The sequence below is a fragment of the Ornithorhynchus anatinus genome, chromosome 2 (genome assembly GCF_004115215.2).
Source record: "Ornithorhynchus anatinus isolate Pmale09 chromosome 2, mOrnAna1.pri.v4, whole genome shotgun sequence".
In the NCBI taxonomy this organism is placed as follows: domain Eukaryota; kingdom Metazoa; phylum Chordata; class Mammalia; order Monotremata; family Ornithorhynchidae; genus Ornithorhynchus; species Ornithorhynchus anatinus.
In genome coordinates, this window is record NC_041729.1 from 101,284,099 (window position 1) to 101,309,778 (window position 25,680).

The window sequence follows — 25,680 nt, forward strand, 5'->3', positions numbered from 1 at the left end:
CAAAGATGATACCGAGGTTGTGGGCCCGAGGGACGGGAAGGATGGTTGCACCATCCACAGTGATAGGGAAGTCAGGGAGAGGACAGGGCTTGGGAGGGAAGATTAGGAGTTCAGTTTACCTTCCCTTGATGACCAAATTGACACCCTCACCACCACACTCTCTCACTCCTCTATCTCTCTGTTGATTCCAACCACTAAACCACAGCCTTGGATCAACTCCAGAGTCCTCTTCCTTCACTCCTGTGCATGAGCAGCAGAGCCTTGCTGGGGGAAATCTAGATGTCAGGCCGACCTCACCCACCTCAAGTTCATTCTCGCATGCTTTAACTCCGCACTCTAAGGCAAAATAATTTTTCCATCCTTACTGATACCCATTCCTACTGCCCTCACCAGTTCTTCCAGATGTTTAACTCCCTCCTCAAAGGCCCTGTCACCCTGCTTCTCTTATCCCTTGCCCCTAATGAGCTGGTTTCCTATCTTACTGAGAAAATTGAAACTATCAAGTGTGATGTCTCTAAAATCTTGTCTGCTCCTCTCCAGTCCCTCCCTATTCCTGCCCCTTCTTCAGTTATCCCATCCTTTCCAGCAGCATCTCAATCAATCGTGTTTATTGAGCACTTACTACATGCAAAGTACAGTACTAGGTGCTTGGGAGAGTACGAGAGAATTAGCATACATATTCCCTGCCCATAATGAGCTCACACTCTAGTGGGGGAGACAAACATCAAAATGAATAAATTTATAATATGTAATTTAAAGATAGGCACATATGTGCTGTGGGGCTGGTGATGGGGATAATATCAAGTGACCAAAGATTGAAGGTGCATAGATGAAGCAGAAGGGAGAGAGAGCTAGGGAAAAGAGAGCTTGATCACGGAAGACCTCTTGGAGGAGATGTCACTTTAGTAATGCTTTGAGATGGAGGGTTTGGTGATCTGGCATATATGGAGGGAGAGGGAGTTCCAGGCCAGAGGGATGAGGTGGGAAAGGGGTTGGAGGCGAGATAAGCAAGATAGGGTTACAGTGATTTAGCTGGCACTAGAGGAGCAGAGCTGTCAGGTTGGGCTGTAGTAGATCAGTAAGGTGAGATAGGGTGGGGCAACCTGATAGACTGCTTTAAAGCCAATGGTAAGAAGTTTCTGTTTGACAGAGAGGTGGACGGGCAGCCTTTGGAGGTTACTGAGGAGTGAGGAGACATGACCTGAACATTTTTGTTGATAAATGATTTGTGCAGCAAAGTATAGACTGGAGTGAGGAGAGACAGGAGGTCGGGAGGTCAGGGAGGAGGCAGGCGCAGTAGTCAAAGGAGGATAGGATAAGCGCTTGGATCAGCGTGATAGCCATTTGGATGAAGAAAGAAAAGGGCAGATCTCAAGAGGAGATTTCCTGCCTTCTTTCAAAATCCACCCCTCCACCTGTGCATCTGACCCCATCCCTTCACACCTTATCAAAACACTTGCCCCCTTTCCTTCTTCCCTCCCTGAACTCCATCTCCAACTGTTCACTCTCCACTGGCTCCTTTCCCACTGCTTTCAAATATACTCATGTCTCTCCTATCCTAAAGAAACACTCCCCTGACCCCAAGGCTCCCTCCAGTTATCACCCCCATCTCCCTCCCACCTTTCCTCTCTAAACTCCTTGAGTGAGTTGTCTACACCTGCTGTCTCCAGTTTCTCTCCTCCAATTCTCTCCTCGACCTCCTCCAATCTGGCTTCTGTCCCCTTCGCTCCACAGAAACCACCCTCTTAAAGGTGACAAATTACCTCCTTGCCAATTCCGATGGCCTAGACTCCATCCTCGATCTCTCAGCTGCCTTTGAAACTGTGACCATCCTCTCCTCCTGGAAATATTGCCCACCCTCAGCTTAACTGACACTCATCCCCTGGTTCTCCTCCTGTCTCTCTGGCTGCTCATTTTCAATCTCTTTTGTGGACTCCTACTCTGCCTCCCACCCCCTCACTGCATATATTTTCATTATTCATTCAATAGTATTTATTGAGCGCTTACTATGTGCAGAGCACTGTACTAAGCACTTGGGATGAACAAGTCGGCAACAGATAGAGACAGTCCCTGCCGTTTGACGGGCTTACGGTCTAATCGGGGGAGACGGACAGACAAGAACGATGGCGATAAACAGAGTCGAGGGGAAGAACATCTCGTAAAAACAATGGCAACTAAATAGAATCGAGGCGATGTACAATTCATTAACAAAATAGGGTAACAAAAATATATACAGTTGAGCGGACGAGTACAGTGCTGTGGGGAGGGGAAGGGAGAGGTGGAGGAGCAGAGGGAAAAGGGGAAAATGAGGCTTTAGCTGCGGAGAGGTAAAGGGGGGATGGCAGAGGGAGTAGAGGGGGAAGAGGAGCTCAGTCTCACCTCTCGGAGGAGGTGAGTTTTAAGTAGGGTTTTGAAGAGGGAAAGAGAATCAGTTTGGCAGAGGTGAGGAGGGAGGGCGTTCCGGGACCGCGGGAGGACGTGACCCGGGGGTCGACGGCGGGACGGGCGAGACCGAGGGACGGCGAGGAGGTGGGCGGCGGAGGAGCGGAGCGTGCGGGGTGGGCGGTAGAAAGAGAGAAGGGAGGAGAGGTAGGAAGGGGCGAGGTGACGGAGAGCCTCGAAGCCTAGAGTGAGGAGTTTGTGTTTGGAGCGGAGGTCGATAGGCAACCACTGGAGTTGTTTAAGAAGGGGAGTGACATGCCCGGATCGTTTCTGCGGGAAGATGAGCCGGGCAGCGGAGTGAAGAATAGACCGGAGCGGGGCGAGAGAGGAGGAAGGGAGGTCAGAGAGAAGGCCGACACGGTAGTCTAGCCGGGATATAACGAGAGCCCGTAACAGTAAGGTAGCCGTCTGGGTGGAGAGGAAAGGGCGGATCTTGGAGATATCGTAGAGGTGAAACCGGCAGGTCTCGGTAACGGATAGGATGCGTGGGGTGAACGAGAGAGACGAGTCAAGGATGACACCGAGATCGCGGGCCCGAGAGACGGGAAGGATGGTCGTGCCATCCACGGTGATAGAGAAGTCTGGGAGAGGACGGGGAGAGGACCGGATTCGGGAGGGAAGATGAGGAGCTCAGTCTCGCTCATGTTGAGTTTTAGGCGGCGGGCCGACATCCAGGTGGAGACGTCCCGGAGGCGGGAGGAGATGCGAGCCCGAAGGGAGGGGGAGAGGACAGGGGCGGAGATGTAGATCTGCGTGTCATCTGCGTAGAGATGGTAGTCAAAGCCGTGAGAGCGGATGAGTTCACCGAGGGAGTGAGTGTAAATGGAGAACAGAAGAGGGCCGAGAACTGACCCTTGAGGAACTCCAACAGTTAAAGGATGGGAGGGGGAGGAGGCTCCGGCGAAGGAGACCGAGAATGACCGGCCAGAGAGGTAAGAGGAGAACCGGGAGAGGACAGAGTCCGTGAAGCCAAGGTGAGATAAGGTATGGAGGAGGAGGGGATGGTCGAAAGTGTCAAAGGCAGCAGAGAGGTCAAGGAGGATCAGAATGGAGTAGGAGCCATTGGATTTGGCAAAAAGGAGGTCACGGGTGACCTTAGAGAGAGCAGTCTCGGTAGAGTGGAGGGGACGGAAGCCAGATCGGAGGGGGTCTAGGAGAGAATGGGAGTTAAGGAATTCTAAGCATCGATTGTAGACGACTCGTTCTAGGATTTTGGAAAGGAAGGGTAGTAGGGAGATAGGGCGATAACAGGAGGGGGAAGTGGGGTCAAGAGCGGGTTTTTTTAGGATGGGGGAGACGTGGGCATATTTGAAGGCAGAGGGGAAGGAGCCCTTGGAGATTGAGTGGTTAAAAAACCACTACCCTATTTATTTTGTTAATGAAATGTACATCGCCTTGATTCTATATTGCTATTGTTTTAATGAGATGTTCATCCCCTTGATTCTATTTATTGCTATTGTTCTTGTCTGTCCGTCTCCCCCGATTAGACCGTAAGCCCGTCAAAGGGCAGGGACTGTATCTGTTACCGATTTGTACATTCCAAGCTCTTAGTACAGTGCTCTGCACATAGTAAGCACTAAATAAATACTAATTCATTCAATACTATTGAATGAATGAGTTCCTCACGGTTCAGTTTTGTGTGCCCTTCTATTCTCCATCTGCACCCACTCCGTTGGAGAACTCATTTGCTCCCGTGGCTCTTCAACTACCACCTCTATGTGGATGATACCCAAATCTACATCCCCAGTTCTGATCTCTCTCCCTCTCTGCAGTCTCGTATTTCCTCTTGGCTCCGCGACATCTCTACTTGGACGTCCTCCTGTCACCTCAAATTTAAAATGTCCCAAACTGAAATCCTTATCATCCACTCAAACCCTGTCCTCTTGCTGACTTTGCCATCACTGTAGACAGTTACCCCATCCTTCCTGCCCCTGAGCCCACAAGCATGGAGTTATCCTTGACTCCTCTCATTCAACCTTCATTTTCAGAAGACCCCACTGAAACTCGAGGTCCCCGAAACCAATCTAATGGAATAAATAGCGTGCGAGAGACTTGAAAGAATGAATTCCCCCAAGAGGGAGATTTGGGAAAGGGGAATTCTAGTATCCCCGTCTTTGCCATCACCTTGCCCAAGTTCATTTTAGCTTAATCCCCCAAACTACAGCTGGGATAAACCCACATTGGTTCATTTCAGCCAAACCAGCCTTGTTCAGAAAGATAAAATGGAGCCGGCAGCAATCCGTGATTAAGGGTTTACACTTTCCTATCAATCATTCTGCAAATACTCTTGGTTTTTCCCAGCCAAGATTTATTACATTCATTTGACCTCAAAAAGTACAGAAAATTGGCTTTCATCAGGCATAGCCAAAATCTTTTAGATAGCCCATCCATCTCGGGTTCCCTTTGAGATCCCAACACCTCATTCAGCAGGTCACCAAAAGAACAACACAAATATGGTCATTTTTGTCGATTTATTTTTTTCTTTCATTTTTAGCGTTGAAGGACAGTGCTCGGTCTGACCTTTTGCAGAAGGCTGTGGATTACTTCTGCCTCATTTGATTGGATGAGTAGCTATCCGTTATTCGTAGGCAGTAATATACGCAGTCGAATCTAACCTTTAAGGAGGAGAAAATCCTCTGAAATGACAGCTCTCTGAGGGTCAAGCCACCCCCTCCAGAGAATTGGGTTTGGTCAACCCTCCAAAGGATAAGATTTAAAGATCAAGATGAACACCTGCTGCCATCCAGCTAACTGGATCACCAGACCTCAGTGTTACACAATTAATCAGTATATTATAGTCTCCCAAATGCTTAGTACAGTGTTCCGCACATAGCCAACATTAAGTAACTGTGACGTATTGATAGTCTTGCAGATCGATGAAAAATATACCTCTGAGATGTGCTTTCTAAAGCTGGTATTCTGTCTTATCTGAGATTCATCGTAACATCTCACTCCTTCCATTTCAGCTACAGCAATGCAAGAAGTCCAGAAGAGAGGTAAGAAAGACAAGTCTTCTTTTTGTTTCACTGAAAGGCATTTCAGATTTGAGAAGTACTTTCCCCTTTGTCCTTCCTTCTGTTTTGCACATGGATCAGTACCCTTTAAGCTTTGATACCCACTCCCAAAGCACTTACACACAATTCTTTCCTTATACCCTTACTGCTTCCCCTATGAGTAATTTACTTATATCTCTGTCTCTTCCATTAGATCATATGCTCCTTCAGGGCAGGGACCATGCTACCAACTAATTAATAATAATGATACCTGTGATCATCTTTCTACGGAAACATTCAGAATATGTCACCCCCAAACCCCTCAAAAATCTCCAGTGGTTGGCCATCCCCATCCATATCAAACAAAAACTCCTCACCATTGGCTTTAAGGCAGTCCATCGCCTTGTCCCCTCCTACCACACCTCGCTTCTCTCTTACTACAACCCAGCCCGCACACTTAACTCCTCTGGTGCTAAAAAGCACCGTGGCTCAGTGGAAAAAACCTGGGCTTAGTAGTCAGAGGTCATGGGTTCGATTTCCGGCTCGGCCACTTGTCAGCTGGGTGACTGCGGGCAAGTCACAACTTCTCGGTGCCTCAGTTACCTCATCTGTAAAATGGGGATTAACTGTGAGCCCCACAGGGGACAACCTGATTAGCCTGTATCCACCCCAGCGCTTAGAACAGTGCAGTTTTCTGCACATAGTTTAAGCGGTTAACAAATACCAACATTATTAAAACTCTCACTGTGCCTCCATCTCACCTATTTCACCACCGAACCCAGGCCCACATCCTTCCTCTGGCCTGGAATACCCTCCCTTCTCAAATCTGACAATTACTCTCTCTCCTTCAAAGCCTTATTGAAGACATGTCTCCTCCAAGAGGCCTTCCCAGATTAAGCCCCATTTTTCCTCATCTCCTATTCCCTTCTGTGTTGCCCCTTGCTCCCTGCTCAGCCCCACAGAACTTGTGTGTGTGTGTGTATATATATATATATATATATATATATATATATATATATATAAAATTTTATTTGTACTCAGGTCTGTTTATTTGTATTGATGATTGTCTGCCTCCTCCCCTCACAACACTATGAGCTCATTGCGGGCAGGCATTGTCACTGTTTATTGTTGTATTTTCCCAAGTGCTTAGTACAGTGCTCTGGACACAGTAAGCACTTAATAAATATGATTGAATGAAGTGCTTATTATGCACCAAGCACTGTTCTAAAGGCTGGGATAGATACAAGTTAATCAGGTTGGACACACTCCCTTTCCCACGTGGAGCTCACACAGTCTCCATTTTACAGGTGAGGTAACTGAGGTCTAGGGAAGTTAAGTGATTTGCCCAAGCTCACACAGCAGACATGACAGAGTTGGGATTAGAAACCCAAATCCTTGACTCCCAGGCTCATCTTCTATCCACTAAGCCTTGGTTCTTCTGCTCTCCTAAATACTTAGAATAGTGCTCTGCCTATAGTAAGTGATCAAAAATACCATTGATTGATTCAACAAATAAGGGTTTTGAAAGGGATTCTTAACGGATCTGGATATTAGTCTCTGAACTGGTTCTGACCCACAAAACCATTTACACACACTCCTCCCGAGAGGAGGAGGTGTTCAGTGTTCTGGTTTCTCTTCATGGACCAAAGCCCCATACCTAGGTGGGATTGCAACGGGTCTCTACATTACTATATCTTTAACACTCTCCCTAAGGCCATGAAAACTCACCATACTAAGGGGGGTGGTGAAGTGACAGCATGGAGGAAGAAAATAATAATAATAATAATGTTGGTATTTGTTAAGCGCTTACTATGTGCAGAGCATTGTTCTAAGCGCTGGGGTAGATACAGGGTAATGAGAATGTCCCATGTGAGGCTCACAGTCTTCATCCCCATTTTACAGATGAGGTAACTGAGGCATAGAGAAGTTAAGTGACTTGCCCACAGTCACACAGCCAAGTGGCAGAGGTGGGATTCGAATCCATGACCTCTGAGTCCCAACCCCATGCTCTTTCCAAGGAGACTCTTGGCGTATACCAGTAATTTTGGTTTACAATCAGAGCAGGTTGGGAAAGCAGCTGTTTTCACTCTTTATCTTATCTTTACCTTGCTGCTGTTTGTAGGTCTGGATGCCTGCTTGGTAAATCAAGATCAATTAAGGAATCATATTTATTGAACACTTACTGTATTCAGAGCACTATACTAAACATTTGGGAGAGTACAATATAACAGAGTTAGGAGACATGTTCCCCACCCACAGGGAGCTAAATTTAGGCATTGGGTTCAATGAATGAAACCATGAGTACCACAGGACCTTGCTTCTCTGAACCCCTGAGTTGCTAGGGGGTTCTGTGAGGCTCAGGATCATTCAGGCTGGGTCTTCCCCAGTAAAATCTGCCCCAACAATAACATTTGCGGTATTTGTTAAGAGCTGACTAAGCTCTGGAGTAGGGACAAGATAATTAAGCCAGAAACAGTCCCTGTCCAACATAGGACTTATAGTAAAAGGGAAAACTCCACTGAATCCCCATTTGATAAATGAGGAAAATGAAGCACAGATAAGTTAAGTGACTCCCCCAAGGTAACACAGCAGGCAGGAGGCAGAGCCAGAATTAGAGTCTTCAGACTTCAAAGCCCATGAACTTTCACCTAGGCTATGCTGCTTCTCAGGATGAGGTAAAATAATTCCCCTCACTCGGTCTTTTTCCTCACCCTGCAACTCTCCAACCCTCCCCTGGCCTCCAGTAAAAACAAATCCTGTTCTGGAGGCCGAGCTTCCAGCTCACAGTTGCAAATCAGGAGAGGTGAGCCTTTATTTTTTATGACATTTGTGAAGTGATTACTATGTGCCAGGCACCGGACTAGATAAAAGCTAATCAGGATGGGCACAGTTCATGTCCCCTGTGGGGCCACAGTCTTAATCCCCATTTTACAGATGAGTTAACAGAGGCATAGAGAAATAAAGTGACTTGCCCTAAGCCACACAGCTGACAAATGGCAAAGTCAGGATTAGGGCCCGTGTCCTTCTGATTCCCAGCCTGTGCTCTATCCACTAGGCTATACTACTTCTCGGGATTCCTTGTTGTCAGTCTACAGTTTCTCAGTATGTTAGATGCCTGCTTCGGCCCATCCTGCCTGTCTTCTGATAATAATGGTATTTGTTAAGCCCTTACTATAATAATGATAATGTTGGTATTTGTTAAGCACTTACTATGTGCAGAGCACTGTTCTAAGCACTGGGGTAGATACAGGGTAATCAGTTTGTCCCACATGAGGCTCACAATCTTAATCCCCATTTTACAGCTGAGGTAGGTGAGGCACAGTGAAGTGACTTGCCCACAGTCACACAGCTGACAAGTGGCAGAGCTGGCATTCGAACCCATGACCTATGGGTACTACGTGCCAGACGCTGGTCTGAGCCCTTGGGTAGATACAAGCTAATCGGGTTAGACACAGTCCCTGTCCCACATGGAGCTCACAATCTCAATCCCCATTTTACAGATGAAGGAACTGAAGCACAGAGAAGAAAAGTGACTTACCTAAGGTCACCCATCAGACACTTGGCAGAGGCAGGATTAGAACCAGATCCTTCTGACTCCCAGGCCTCTATCCGCTAAGTCAGGCTGCTTCTTAGTGGGACCAGCCTGTTCTTACAGGCAGCTTTATAGAAACAAACCGCTGATCCTGGGATTAGAGCCTCTCAGAGCTCCCAGAGATCAGCGGCCATGACTGTCCACTCCCTGATACTTGGCTCAGCTGCAGAATATAGACCAGATACCAAACAGATCCCTCCTCATGGTTGCTGGTGGGCAGATGGGAATCTGTTAATTTAAATATCCTGAAGCCAATTACAGAGGAAGAAGGTTTTTGATTTAGTGGCCCATCCCCAACCTGCCCGGAGAAACCATCAGTGGTTAGGGGAGGGAAGGGATTACAGCTGGGGAATCGTGGTTGGGGTCAAGGATGACAAGAGAAAGGGGTTTCACCAGGGTTGGGCCTGAGGATAATAAGGGAGAGGGGTTATAACTGGAGACCTTTATATGCAGTCCCGGATAATCAGGGAGACACGAATAAACTGGGGATCTGGGGTTGGGGGCCACTTGCCTGCTGTGTGACCTTGGGCAAGTTATTTCACTTCTCTGCGACTCAGTTACCTCATCTATAAAAGGGGGATCAAGACTGTGAGCCTCATGTGGGGCACGGACTGTGCCCAACCTAATTAGCTTATGTCTATCCCAGTGCTTAGTACAATGCAGGCACATAGTAAGCGCTTAAGAAATGCCATAAAAGAGGTTTGATGCCCTCAATTGTCATTCACGCAGAGCTCACCCTGTGTTGTTTGGTAGCGCTTGAAATTGCTTTTCACTTAGTGTGCTTTTACTTCAAAGCAGCAGTGTCTTTGTCCTCAAAGACCGAATAACAGAATGGCAGATCTAGTGTCAAGACGGTCTGTCGACTTCCTCATCCTCAACCAAGTGTGGCTCAGTGAAAAGAGCGTGGGCTTCGGAATCAGAGGTCATGGGTTCGACTCCCGGCTCTGCCACTTGTCAGCTGTGTGACTGTGGGCAAGTCACTTAACTTCTCTGTGCCTCAGTTGCCTCATCTGTAAAATGGGGATTATCTGTGAGCCTCACATGGGACAAACTGATTACCCTGTGTCTGCCCCAGAGCTTAGAACAGTGCTCTGCACATAGTAAGCGCTTTACAAATACCAACATCATTATATTTATTGAGCCCCTCCTCTGCACAGAGCATTTTATGAAGCCCTTGGAGCACCACAAAAGAAGTAAAAGACATACTTTCTGACCTCAAAGGGCTTGTGATCTCATGCTAACTGGGGAAAACGGTTTTTATAAACCAACCAGATATAAAATAGAGAAGCAGCGTGGCTCAGTGGAAAGAGCATGGGCATGGGAGTCAGAGGTCATGAGTTCGACTCCCAACTCTGCCACTTGTCAGCTGGGTGACTGTGGGCAAGTCACTTAACTTCTCTGTGCCTCAGTTACCTCATCTGTAAAATGAGGATTAAGACTGTGAGCTTCACGTGGGACAACCTGATTACCCTGTATCTCCCCCAGCGCTTAGAACAGTGTTCTGCACATAGTAAGCGCTTAACAAATACCAGCATTATCATCATTATTATTATCAAAATATAAAATGTTGGGTACTTGGTAAAGTCTCTGTGGCCAAACTCGTAGCACAGCATAGGGCATCCAGTGGGAGCGCAGGGAACTCCATTAATGTTACTACAAACTCAGTCAGGTGGAACTTGGTTTTTAGATAACTGTTAAGCGTTTACTATGTGCTAGGCACGGTACTAAGTACTGGGGTAGATACAAGCTAATCAGGGTGGACACACTCCGTGTCCGACATGGGTTTCACACTCCTAATTTCGATTTTATAGATGAGGTAATGGAGGCGTAGTGAAGTTAAGGGACTAGCTCGAGGTCACAGAGCAGACAAGTGGCAGAGTTAGGATTAGAACCCAGGTCCTCCCGCCTCCTAGGCCCGTGCTCTATCCACTAGGCCATGTTCTTGTCTTGTCCCATCGTTGCATTTGATACCCACAGTGATGAGTGCTATTTCTCCCTCTCTGAAATAGGGCCAGTCATCTCTATCAATTAGGAGCTTAACCCCACAACCCCTCTACTTTCCATTTCGTCTGAATCCCGATGCTTTCCTGGCTTTAAACTCCATCTCCCGAAAGATATATGAGCCTTCTTATTTGGCTTTTTCCAATTATTTCTTCTGATTTATGTACATAGCTATACATTAAGTAAATATTGATAAGTGATGTATCGATTTTGGTATCTGTCTCCCTCTCTAGATCGTAAACTCGCTGTGGGCAGGGACCAGAATCTACCCTATCTGTTGTACTCTCCCAAGCTCTTAGTACGGTGCTCTACACCCAGTAAGAGTCGAATAAATACCATCGATTGACTGATTGAACTCCCCACCCCTATTGGAGGGTGGGAATCAATACACCCAGAAAGCAGAGAGGAAAGGCAAAGAAGGTGACGGCAAAAGGAAGCCGGTTTGAAATGTCAGGTGGACAATCGAATTCGTCTGCCGGCGAAGCGTTACGAGAGAATGAAAGCATGACAGAGTTAGACGGGGAAAATGATTGTGTTTATTTCCAGGGGGACACATGAGGGTCCTTGGAGTGTCTCAGGAATCTGCCAATGTGACTCAGCTGTTGCGTTGTGGGCACCGTCTCCTTTCTTGGGCAGAATTCCCAGTTGTCTGGGCAGGATGCGTTATGGCTGACTCACACTCCACATCACTCCAATCTGGAAAAGATGGCCATTTCACAGCTCTGTCGTCTGAGGCCGCTAAAGTGGGCTCTGTTCTTCTTGGGATGTTTATAGCTTTTTCCTGTTTGGCATCATTCACCCCAGGATAATGCAACACTTTCTGACCAATCAAATGTGAGATTACTATGGAAGGCAAGAAGCAAGCCATTTTGGACTAGTGCTTAGTGACCCAACGATTTAGTATAGTGATGTGCACTGGGCTTCAGCTTCCTCTTGTAAAATGGGAATAATAACACCAGCATCTCCTTCCTTCACGGGAATGTTGGGAGGGTAAAATGGGATCACCAGTGTGAAGACACTGTGAAAATTTTTTTTAAAAAATGCTATCATTCAAGGTAGCATTGCTAATATTATTATTGTCTTTATTATCAGTTATCCAGCTCTCATTTTCTTGGAGGAAATTCCCTTTTACTCAATTTACCCCAACCTCAGTTTAGAATGATACATTTCTTAAAAGGTAAATCAGAGTTCAGGTATTTGGATTCTTACACATAATTGGGGTTGGTCTTTAAAGGCGTGAAGAGTCTGCATCCTAACAGTAGGGCCTTTGGTTTATATAGTCATCCCTTTCTCCATCCTTCACTTTCAAATGGGGAACAGGAAAAGGAGAAGAGATTTTGGGGGAGTGGGTTTGAAGGTAGAGGATGGGATGAACTTTCTTAGAGACAGCTTTGAAAACAACACTCATCCTCTATGCTATTTTTTTCTCACATAGTGTTTTTTAAAAAGAATAAATAGGTGATAACAAGTGTTAGTGAGTGTCTTTGACCCAGAACTCCACTCGGTGTTTCCCTATAGTGGAGAGCAATTCTCCAAATAAAAGAGGTAGATGAGAAATTTTGAACAGTATGGTTAACTGTATTTCTTTCCATATCCTGGGTTAAGTCACCTAAGGCTGATTGTCAGTTTCCATTAGCCGTGATGCAAACAGAAAAAAACAAGCGAGAGAACTCAGCTCATCTCTTGTGTGGATCTGATCATGGATTCTCCCATTGAGAATGGTGGGGCAGCCTTGGTCCTGAGACTCGGGGTTCGAGAAGCTGCACGAGAAATGGATTTTAGTGGAAGGAGCTTTTTCAGCGCTGTTCACACTTTCTCGTCCCCTGCCAGTGACATTCCCACTGAGGCACGGTGGGAAGGCACTAATAATCAATTGATCAAGCTATCAAAAGTATTTATTGAGCATTTGGGAGAGTACAATGCAGCAGAATTGGTAGACATGAAACCTACCCATAAGGAGCATAAGACTGGACGAGGCAATTCTAGTCTAGAACAATTAATAATAATAAGGTCGGTATTTGTTAAGCACTTACTATGTGCAGAGCACTGTTCTAAACGCTGAGGTAGACACAAGGGAATCAGGTTGTGCCACGTGGGGCTCACAGTCTTAATCCCCATTTCACAGATAAGGCATCTGAGGCACAGAGAAGTTAAGTGACTTGCCCACAGTCACACAGCTGACAAGTGGCAGAGCCGGGATCCGAACTCCTGATCTCTGACTCCAAAGCCATGCTCTTTCCACTGAGCCACGCTGCTTCTCTGGCGGGGGTTCAGTACGTACCCAAAAGGCACACGAAGGTATTTTGTGACATGCAGAATGCATTACAGTCCAAGTGACTAAAGCATTAAGACAATGTGAGGAGCAGCATGGCATAGTGGGGAAGTGTACGGGCCTGGGAGTAAGAGGACCTGAGTTTTCATTCTGGCTATGCCTGCTGAGTGACCTTGGGGAGCTCACTGAAATTCTCTGTGCCTCAGTTTATTCAACTGTAAATTGGGGATTCAATTAGCCTATTCTCCCTCCTACTTAGATTGTGATTCCCATGGGAGACAAGAGCTGTTCCTGATCTGATTAATTTGTATTTACCCCATCTCTTAGAACTAACTTTAACTTCTATTGCTGAATTGTACTTTCCAAGTGCCTAGTACAGTGCTCTGCACATAGTAAGCTCTCAATAACTGTGATTGAATGAATGAACACCTGATATGCACTTAACGATTAAAATTAATATTATTATTAGCACCACTATTATATAGCACTGCAGCACCGTAACCCATCAAGCACTTGCCTTGGTAATGATAATAATAATAACAGAATTTAAGTGCTAACTCTATGCCAAGCACTGTTCTAAGCCTGGGGTGGTTACAAGATAATCAGGTTGCCCCACGTGGGGCTCACGGTCTTAATCCTCATTTTACAGATGAGGTAACTGAGGTACAGAGAAGTTAAGTGTGTCGTCCAAGGTCATACAACAGACAAGTGGTGGATCCAGGAGTAGAACCCAATTCTTCTGACTCCCAAGCCTGTGCACTTTTTCACTAAACCACGCTGCTTCTAACCACTGCAGTCTTGGCTTCAAAGGTTAAAGAATCATTTTCAGGATTCCACCTTGTGGTCCACCTTGTGGAGTTAGCGAAGTGATTCTCTATTCATAAACCTCACCACCGATGAATCAAGCGGTCCAAGCGATTCTTTGTTCATAATCTTCACCACCGATGCTGTAGCCGCAATAAGCCTCTCCTAAATGCTAAACTTCAGGACGCAGCTCTTTCTCCAGTCAAAGTCCTACTAAATCAATTAATCAATCGGTTGTATTTATGGCATCCTTTCTGCGTGCAGAGCACTGTCCTTAGTGCTTGGGAGAGTACAGCATAACGGGGTCGGTAGCCCCATTCCCTACCCACAACAAGTTTAGGGTCTAGAGTGGGATACAGTGCTTTCAATCATTCAATAGTATTTATTGAGCGCTAACTATGTGAAGAGCACTGTACTAAGCGCTTGGAATGGACAAATCGGTAACAGATAGAGACAGCCCCTGTCCTTTGACAGGATTACAGTCTAGTTATTAATACAAATTAATAAATTAAGGATATGGATATAAGTGAAGTGAGGCTGAGGGTGGGGTGAATAAAGGGTGTAAATCCAAGTGTCGCAGAAAGACGTGGGAGAAGAGGAAATGAAGGCCCCTTGGAAGAGATGCACTTTTAATAAGGCTTGGAAATTGGGAAAAGTGATCATCTGTCAGATATGACAAGAGAGGGCATTCCACTTAAAATTCCATCTCCCCCAGTAAGCATTCCCTGTTTAGTGTCCCAGCACTCTTTTCCTTAAAACCTGTCAGCCAGTTCTGCCATGTATCATCATTATCATCATCATTAACATTGGTATTCATTGTGAATTCATTTTACCAATCCTTGGCAGTCTTGAACATTTACTTCCTAATTTATGCATTCAATTGTTTACTACCTCCTGTACATATTTTGTGGTTCTCTTCCCTATCAGAGTGTAAATTCCTTGTGGAGCGGAATGTGTCAGTTCTTTATTCTGTATTTCTCAACTGCCTAGTAGAGCCCTGCTCCAAGTGTCCGATCGATAAATACTAGAGAGCCCGGGCTTGGGAGTCAGAAGTCATGGGTTCGAATCCCGACTCTGCCACTTGTCAGCTGTGTGACTGTGGGCAAGTCACTTCTCTGTGCCTCAGTTCCCTAATCTGTGAAATGGGGTTGAAGACTGTGAGCCTCATGTGGGACAACCTAATTACCCTGTATCTACCCCAGAGCTTCAAACAGTGCTCTGCACATAGTAAGCACTTAACAAATGCCATTTTTACTATTATTATTACTATTATTATTATTATTACTCCATCTAGAATTTGAACTCAAATATCCTGAGTCTCAAACCTGTGCTGTTTCCTCTTATCCATTCACTTATTCATCTTTCCACTCTTCTTTATTCATCTAGCTGTGAATAATGCTTTGTCTCTCTGCCTCATAATAATAATTACAGCATTTAAGCACTTAATACATGCTAGGTACACTATAATAAGAAGCCACGTGGCCTATTGAAATGAGCTCAGGCCTGGGAGTCAGAGGACCTGGGTTCTAATTCCGGCTCCACCGCTTGTCTACTGTGTGACCTTGGGGAAGTCATTTAATTTTTCTGTGCCTAAGTTTCCTCATCTGTAAAATGGTGATTAAATCCTACTTCCCCCTACTCAGACTGTGAGTCCCATGTGGACACAGATTTTTGGCCAATGTGATTATTTTGTATCTAACTCAGAACTTAGTACAGTGCTTGGCACACATAGTAGGTTCTTCACAAATGCCACCAAAAATATACTAAGGCATAGTACAGCTTAAGCTGGACACGGTTCCTATCCCACAGAGGGCTCACATTCGAAGTTGGAGGGAAAGTAATGAATCCCCATTTTATAGGTGAGAAAATTGAGACCCAGTGAAGCTAAATGATTTGCCCAAGGTCACACAACAGACCTTGCCTGTTTTTAATCAGGGGATTAAGAACTAAGGTTCTCTGATTCCCAGGCCTGTATTCTTTCTACTAGGGCCATGTTGCTGCCGTTTGAGTGGAAGCTTTTCAACGGCAGAGATTGGGTCTTTTTGCCTTCACTGGACTCTCCTAAGCGTTTGTTCTATCCACTAGGCCATAAGAAGCAGTGTTGTCTAGCGGAAGGAGCACAGGCCTGGAAGTCCAAAGGACACGGGTTCTAATAGTGGCTCTGCCACGTGCCCGCTGTCGGACCTTGGGTATGTCACTTCACCTCTCTGTGCCTCAGTTACCTCATCTGTAAAAGGGCCCCATATGGGACAGGGACTTGGGTTCAATCCGATTTGCTTGTATCACCCCAGTGCTTGATACAGTGCCTGGCACAGAGTAAGCACTTAACAAATACCAAAATTATCATTATCGGTATTTAGAAAACTCCACAAAAGTGCACAACTTAGAGTTTGATAAATATGATTGATGATCTATTATAAGTCAGGCAACACACAGAATCTCACAACATCTTGGAACAGCAAAAGACAAGTAGGTATAAACCATAAAATGGAGACAAACAGGTGGGCAAATACGCCTGCCTCATTGACAGAGATACCTGGGAATAGCATATAATGATTTCCTGTCTCATTGCGTCATGCTGCAAACCTGTTCTGGAAAGCTACCGCGGAACACAAGTGGTCTATCCTCTTCCTGGTTTCTAAACTGTCCTAATGAAGTTATTTCCGGAAAAGGCTGCAGATGAAACTCTGACAAGCCAGACTCTGACAGGCTCCAGTGATCAAATTCAGAAGAACAGACCAACCCGAAATTCACCACAGCAAATACCCTGCGCCGAGCCAGACTGTGTCAGCCGCACCCAAATGTACTGTGCCGTGCCCTTCTCTCAGCCAGATTGAATTGCCTCAGTAATCTCATTTTGCCTTTCTGGCTCTGATTTTTCTCCCTAAATACGTGAAGATAAATCCTGAGAGATGAGTCACAAGGCACATCTAGACAGCTAGAAATATCCCAGCTCAACATTTCTCCCTACTCTATTTACTGGGGAAGGACTCCATCTATTTCTGATGCTAAAGACTCCTAGCCTAAGGGACTGAGAAATAGTGAGGCCTAGTGGAAAAAGCTCGTGCCTGGGAGCCAGAGGACCTGGGTACTACTCCCAGCTCTGCCGCTGCTCTACTGTATGACCTTGGGTCAGTCACTTGACTTCTCTGTGCCTCGGTTAACTCATCTGTAAAATAAAAATTCATTCATTCATTCAATAGTATTTATTGAGTGCTTACTGTGTGCAGAGCACTGTACTAAATGCTTGGAATGTGCAAATCGGTAACAGATAAAGACAGTCCTTACCCATTGATGGGCTTACAGTCTAATCAGGGGAGACAGACAGACAAAAACAATAGCAAAAAATAGAATCAAGGGGATGTGCATCTCATTAAAACATGAGCAATAAATAGAATCAAGGTGATGTACATCTCATTGACAAAATAAATAGGGTAATAAAATATATATATAATTGAGCGGACGAGCACAGTGCTGAGGGGAGGGAAAGGGAGAGGGGGAGGAGCAGAGGGAAAGGCGGGGAAAAGGGGGCTTAGCTGAGGGGAGGTGAAGGGGGGGTAGGGGCAGCAGAGGGAGCAGAGGGAAAAGGGGAAGCTCAGTCTGGGAAGGCCTCTTGGAGGAGGTGAGCTCTCAGTAAGGCTTTGAAGAGGGGAAGAGAATGAGTTTGGCGGAGGTGAGGAGGGAGGATATTCCGGGACCGCGGGGGGGACGGGGGCCAGGGGTCGACGGCGGGATAGGCGAGAACCGGGGACGGGGAGGAGGTGGGCGGCAGAGGAGCGGAGCGTGTGGGGTGGGCAGTGGAAAGAGAGAAGGGAGGAGAGGTAAGAAGGGCCAAGGGGATGGAAAGCCTTGAAGCCTAGGGTGAGAATTTTTTTGGTTCGTGCGGAGGTTGATAAGCAACCACTGGAGGTTTTTAAGAAGGGGAGTGACATGCCCAAAGCGTTTCTGCAGGAAGATGAGCTGGGCAGCAGAATGAAGAATAGACTTGAAATACCTCCTCTTCTGCCCTCTTAGAAAGTGAACCTTAAGTGGGACAGAGATTGTGTCTGACTTCATTCCCTTGTATCTACCCCAGGGCTTAATGCAGTGCCTATATCATTACCAAATCATTTCCAATATTATCAATATTGTCATTACTGACACCCACTGATTCACAAAGAGAGAATTAACCCAGCTGGGACTTACAGTTTGGGAAAAGTTTGGGGTTTTTTTTGTTTTTTTAATACAGAAGCATTTCACCTGTTTTTAGGTCAGGAGTTCACAATTAGAGTCTCACTCATTCTTTTGAAACAAACTGAACTTGCATTTCCAAGGTACCTAAGGAGGCAAAACAAAGAGATTTTAATTTTAAAATAGATTAAACAAAGCCTCCAGAAATAGCTTTAGGGAATTTAATGGGGAGATTAGAAACCGTGGATCTTGTAGAGCATGTAAATATAATAATTAAACTACAGTAATAAGAGTAGTAATAATAATAAAAATAATAATAATATCCTTCTATAAATTGGATTGGGACCATGCCAAGATAAGAGACCAATAAATCCTGGATAGTATGTGCTGGACATTCTACTGTTTATCACACTTAAAAACAAATCAGTGGTTGCTATTGATGTTGCTATCTTCGAAGCTTACATATTCCGGGAACAAAAACAGATGAAACAGATAAGCATAAGTTGCTGGTAGAATATTTGAAATAAATGTGGAGGTAGGTCAATCAAATCAATCAACTAATCACTAGTATTTATTGAGTTTTTACTCTGCGCAGTGTACTACAGTAAGCCCTTGAGAGAGTACACTACTATAGAGTCAGTAGAAATTTCATCTGGATATTTTATTGCTGAATTGCACCTTCCAAGCGCTTAATACAGTACTCTGCCCATAGTAAGCACTCAATAAATACGATTGAATGAATGAATTGAATGAGATATGATTCCCACCCTAAAAGAGACTTCAATCAGTGGGGATGATAGACATTAAAATAAATAACAGATAGGAGAAGAGAACCCCTCTCAGGGTTGTACCTGGAGAGTTTCCAGTATTCTACCAGTCTCGGCTACGGGAGGGAGGGTCAAGCAGTGGCCTGTCCATTCCATTCCTAGTCTGGGCAGTGACTAGCGAGTAGAAGGTAATCTTCTATAAGTCAAAACTCACCCATTTGGGCAGCAGCGGCCTGGGAGAGAGTTGAAGTCGAGTTTACTGCGCAGAAGGCAGCAATGGTAAACCACTTCTGGATTTTTACCAAGAAAACTGTATGGATCCACTACCAGAACAATTGCAGATGGAGAGCGGGGCGTTCTGGGAGAGATGTGTCCGTGGTGTCACTAAGGGTCGGAAACGACTCGGCGCTGTGAGACAAGACAAGGGCACGACGAAGAATATAAGGATATGTATATAAGTGCTGTGATACTGAATTGGGATGAGTACCAAAGTGCTTAAGGTTTAGAGATGCATGTGCGTAGGAAACTCAGTAAAGAGGGGCGAACAGGATGGGGAAAGAGATTATATCAGATATGGGCTTCTTGGAGAAGCTGTGATTTTAGCAGGGCCCTGAAGATGGGGAGATAGATAGGAGGGCATCCACTGGAAATTTGTAAGGACTGAGAAGATATGCACTTATTTTATTTAGAAAAATAATCTGAGTAGCAGAGTGAAATATGGACTGGAGAGGGGAGAGACAGGAGGCAGGGAGATCAGCGAGGATCCAGATGCAGTCATCGAGGTGGGATATTATGAGTGCTTGCCACAGCAGAGTAGCAGTTTGGATGGAGAGGAAGGAGAAGATTCTAGAGCTGCTTAAGGGAGGACTGAAAGGATTTGGTGACAGCCTGAATCGGCGGGTTGAACGATAGAGATAATACCAAAGGTTTTTGTTTTTTGGGGGTTTTTTTGAATAGTTATTTGTTAAGCCTTACTATGTGCCAGGCACTAAACACAGGAATAAACAAAAGATAAATAGGTTGGACATACTCTCTCACATAGAGTTCACAGTCTTGATTCCCATTTTATAGATGAGGGAACAGGGAAGTGAAGTGGTTTGCTCAAGGTCACACAGCAAACAAGTGTCTGAGCTGGAATTAGAACTCTGATCCTCTGACTCCCGGGCCTGTGCTCTTTCCGCTAGGAAACGCTGCTTCAAAGTTAAAGGAATGTGAGAGAGGAAGATGGTAATGTTGTCAACAGTGATGGAATAAGAATCGAAGTATTTATTAAATGCTTACTGTTTGCCGATCACGTATTAAGCGTAGATACAAGATACAAGTAGATCCAAGATAACCAGGCTGGACACAGTAGCAACAGATATTGAATCCCCATTTTACAGTGAGGAAACTGAGATACAGAGGAGTTAAGCCTTGGGGAGGACAGGGTTTGGATGGGAAGATGAGGAGTTCCATTTTGAACATATTAAATTTGAGGTGTTGGTGGGTGAGGAAATGTGCAGAGGAGACTGCGGAGGTGGAGAGAGATCAGGGCTGGAGAGGTAGATTGGGGGATCATTGACATGGAGGTGGCATTTGAAGCCATGGAGCAAATGAATTTACCAAGGGAGAGGCAGGAGGATGAACTAAATGATCTTCTAAGTCTGGTAACTTAATTGAGTAAGAACAGTTCTGCCTTCAAAGGAACGGAAGGTGTAGTAAAACACATTCTAGGAATAACAAAATATAAGACCTACAGTTAATCAATCACTGATATTTATTGAGCATTTACTAACCACAGAGCTCTGTATTAAGCATTTGGGAGGGCAAAAGAGTAGGTAGACATGATCCTTGCTCTTAGGAAGTTTACAATCTAATGGTACAGACAAACAAATAAATTACAGAAAGGAGGAGCAGCCCAGTGTAAAGATATAGATGTGAGCATATAAGTTTATATGACCCGCATGATGCTTGTTCTAGGGACCAGTGATCCCCCGGGTTACATTCTCCTCTCTTTCCCTCTGATAACTTTGGAACCTAGATTCAATAGTCTAGCAAAAACCTTCTTGAGCCTGTTAATAATAATAATAACGGTATTTTGTTAAGTACTTACTATGTGCCAAGCACTAAGGAATTTGGGGTTAGGGTCCCCAGGCGTTCTGGGGTATCTGCATTATAAATCCCAGTTGCCACGGAGCCTAAACTCTAGACTTTAAGCTTGCTGTGGGCAGGGAATATGTCTGATATATTGTTATACTGTAATATCAATAATAATGTTGGTATTTGTTAAGCACTTACTATGTACAGAGCACTGTTCTAAGCGCTGGGGGAGATACAGGGTCATCAGGTTGTCCCACGTGGTGCTCATAGTCTTAATCCCCATTTTACAGATGAGGTAACTGAGGCACAGAGAAGTTCAATGACTTGTCCAAAGTCACGCAGCTGATAAGCGGCGGAGCTAGGATTAGAACCCAAAACCTCTGACTCCCAAGCCCGTGCTCTTGCCACTAAGTCACGCTGCTTCTACTAAGCACTTGGGAGAACACAAGGTGACAGAGTTATAGCGATTATAATAGAGTTATAATAGGGCACATCAGATCTGCCATTTTGTTATTCAATCTTTGAGGGCAAACGCACTGCTGAATAGAAGTAAAAGCAAACTAAGTGAAAAGCAATTTCAAGCGCTACCAAACAACACACAGTGAGCCCTGTGTGAATAACAGTTGGGGGCATCAAGCCTCTTTTATGGTATTTCTTAAGCGCTTACTATGTGCCACGCACTGTACCAAGCACTGGGGTAGACACAAGCTAATTAGGTCTTAATCCCCATTTTATAGATGAGGTAACTGAGTGTCAGAGAAGTAAAATGACTTGCCCCAGGTCACACAGCAGGCAAGAGGCCCCCAACCCCAGGTTCCCAGCTGATTGATCTCTTCCCTGATCGGGAAGCAGCGTGGGTCAGTGGAAAGAGCCTGGGCTTCGGAGTCAGAGGTCATGAGTTCGACTCCCGGCTCGCCACTTGTCAGCTGTGTGACTGTGGGCGACTCACTTCACTTCTCTGTCCCTCAGTTACCTCATCTGTAAAATGGGGATTAACTGTGAGCCTCACGTGCGACAACCTGATGACCCTGTATCACCCCCAGCGCTTAGAACAGTGCTCTGCATATAGTAAGCGCTTAACAAATACCAACATTATCCTATTTTGCCCATCTAGTTTCCTATGGGAATGGATTCCATATGCTAAATCCAATCGTACTTATTGAGCACTTACTGTGTGCAGAGCACTCTACTAAGCACTTGGGAGAGTACAGTATAAGAGTTGGTGCAGCATGGCTCAGTGGGAAGAGCACGGACTTGGGAGTCAGAGGTGATGGGTTCGTATGCCCGCTCTGCCACTTGTCAGCTGTGTGACTGTGGGCAAGTCACTTCACTTCTCTGTGCCTCGGTTCCCTCACCTGTAAAATGGGGATGAAGACTGGGAGCCTCACGTGGGACAACCTGATTACCTTGTATCCCCTCAGCACTTAGAACAGTGCTCTGCACATAGTAAGCGCTTAACAAATACCAACATTATTATTATTAGACACGTTCCCTACCCACCACGAGCTTACAATCTTGAGGAAAGTGTTCGCCTTTGCCGTGAACCTGCGACCTTCCAGATTCAACATGTAATCCTCATTCTGGTGGGATAGGATTTGGAAAGCATCATTTCCACATTGTCCCTTTCCACACCCTTCATGGTCCTTTAAAACACCAATCCTCTCCCTCCTCAGCTTCCATCTTTGAGGCTGAACAGCCCCAACCCCTTTGACCTTATCCTCTGGAAGCTCCTCTACCGATCAATCAATCAATGGCATTTATTGAGCGCTTTCTGTGTGCAGAGCACTGTCCTAAGCACTTGGGAGAGTACAATATAAAAGAATCTGTAGACCTGTTCCCTGTAGATTGGTTGACATATTCCCTGCCCACAACAACTCCTATTTTCTGGAGTCTCCCCAAAATTATTCTGACAATTAAAAATGGATAATGTCAGAATATTAACAATATAATAGTAATAAATTTTATCACAGTACATTCCGTGAACATTCTCTCCCAAGTATTTAGTTCAGTGCTCTGCACACAGTATATGCTCAATAAATACTATGGATTGATTGATCAATCAATCCAGTCCTGGAGTTGACCAACATGGAAACATCTTTTGTACATTCCAAGCGCTTAGTACAGCGCTCGGCACATAGTAAGCGCTCAATAAATGCTATTGAATTAATGAATCTCTGGATAGACTTGAAAGATTTATTGAGTTTGTGAAAAACTTAGGCCTTTGCTTTAAACAAAGGACAGAGGAGAAGCAGCTTGGTGTAGCGGACAGAGCATGGGCTTGGTAGTGAGAAGGTCGTGGGTTCAAAGCCTGTATCTGCCACTTGTCTCCTGTGTGACCTTGGGAAAGTCACAAAACTTCTCTGTGCCTCAGTTGCCTTCCCTGTAAAATGGGGATTAAGACTGTGAGCCCCACGTGGGACTAGGACTGCGTCCGACCAGATTAGGTTGTATCTACTCCAGCATTTAGAACAGTGTTTGACACATAGTAAGCGCTTAACAAATGCCATCATTATTAATATGATATGTTGGATTTTTGTAGAGGAAGTGCAGATAGCATCAGCATATATGCCTAAAATCACTGCTATCTTTTGAATTCCTAATACTCTACAAGCGTCAAAATTTTGATCAGGAAAGCAGCATTAGCAGGACCTTATTACCTTTTTTTCAAGTCCAAAGTGAACAGTGAATAATAGAAATATACTTTCTATTATGTAAAATAATGAAAAAATACATGCTCTGCACATAGTGAAGCGCTCAAAAAATACCACTGAATGGTTTGAACTGAAAGGTTTCAATCTACCTATTTTTCTAACAATTCCCCCATTTCTCTCTTTTTCTCAGAGCCTGAGATTCAAAAAGATGAAAAACCCACAAAGACAGGTAAGATGTCCTTGAGCCTTTTACAGTGGGATGGATAGATGTATAGATCCAGGGTTTGTTTGTTTTTCAATTTAATTAATTTTCAGGCAGTGACTATGAACATTCCACATTTTGGTAATATGCTGAACCATCATTATGGGCACTTCTCTTTCAAGGATGAACAGTACATTAAAATGGATTGGTGAGTGAGGATCGTATTTGAATGAATCCGTAGTCTTGGCATCCCAAATATTCATGTACAATCTGGAAATTTCTATTTGCTGGCAAATCTCTGATCCTAAACTAGACAAGGTGGAATACATCAGCAATCGCCAAGACAGTAAGAGTATTTGGCACAAAAAAGGCTTTGATTGTCCTTCTGAAACTAAAGTCTGTGATTGGTGTGTGGCAGAATGCTGAGTGATGTCAGTAAAAAGCCACTAACAGGATTATGGTCACGATACAGTCCCAAATTAGCAACCAAAAGCAGCATTTCCTGCTTCTATTTAGTGCTGAGCTGGACTGACTGAGTTGCAGCTCCAAATATACGGAATTTTCAGGATTTACGGTAAAAAACAAACCAACCCAGAAATCGGTGTATTTTTCTTGCTGCACACTATTTTTAAATATTACTTTAAAAAGATCGCCTACCTTTAGAAATGTGGCAATTTCAAGAGTACTGCAATACCGTCTATTCGATCCTCATCAAGGCAATCCTAGTAGAGTACTTTTAGGTAAATTACTTGTAAAGTGACGTCTTGGAAATATGGTGCAGTTTGTCCTGAGTTAGCCAGGCATTTCAGTTGAATTTCTCCTATCCTTCATCCTCCGTCCCACAAAAAAATCACAAAACCCTCTTTCCCACTTCATCCTCCCTCCCTCAAAGTGTCCCACAATCCCTCCTTCCCCCTACATCCTCCCTTCCCCCAAATATCCCACAATCTCTCCTTCCAAAAGACATCCTCTCTCCCTGCCATAAAATAGCCCTTCTTCCCCCTACATCCTTCCTCCCTCCCACAAAATGTCTCACAATCCCTCCTTCCCCTTACACCTTTCATTCATTCAATCATATTTATTAAGCACTTACTGTGTGCAGAACACTGAACTAAGTGCTTGGGAGAGTACAATACAAGAAGCAGACATACCCTCCTTCCCACCAAACATCCCTCCTACCCCCTATATCCTCCCTCCATCCCCCAAATATTCCATAATCCTTCCATCCCCCATCCTCCCTCAAGCAAAATATTCACGACTCAAGCTCATTTGAAGTTGGTAGCTAAGTGACGCTGCCTGAATCTAGCTTAGATTATCTTGGGGAAACATCTGAAAATCTCAGGTGCCACTCTCTGCCCCCCAAAGCAGGAGTCTGGAGGATGTAATCCATTGAGGACTCCTTCTGCTTTCTGCTCCTATGACTCTCCAGATGATTCTTGCCAGTGATCTATTTTTGGTAGCTGGGAATTATCTGGGGGATCTGTGGGGGGTCCGTCACTGTTCGAATCGTTATGTTGGGAACCTTTATAATAATAATAATGATGGCATTTGCTAAGCGCTTACTATGTGCAGAGCACTGTTCTAAGCGCTGGAGAGTTCCCTCATCTGTAAAATGGAGATGAAGACTGTGAGCCTCACGTGGGACAACCTGATTACCCTGTATCTACCCCAGAGCTTAGAACAGTGCTCTGCACATAGTAAGCGCTT

The 25,680-nt window shown here is 45.0% G+C and overlaps 1 protein-coding gene across 1 annotated transcript in view; it reads left to right on the forward strand.

Moving 5' to 3' along the window:
• Window positions 1-25,680, forward strand: part of LOC103170379 (triadin-like) — a 192,661-nt gene that overhangs the window by 86,860 nt on the left and 80,121 nt on the right. Inside the window, exons 11-12 of the mRNA XM_039911187.1 lie at window positions 5,409-5,438; window positions 23,962-24,000. Of these exons, the coding sequence (XP_039767121.1) occupies window positions 5,409-5,438; window positions 23,962-24,000 (69 nt within the window). The remainder of the gene's footprint in view (window positions 1-5,408; window positions 5,439-23,961; window positions 24,001-25,680) is intronic.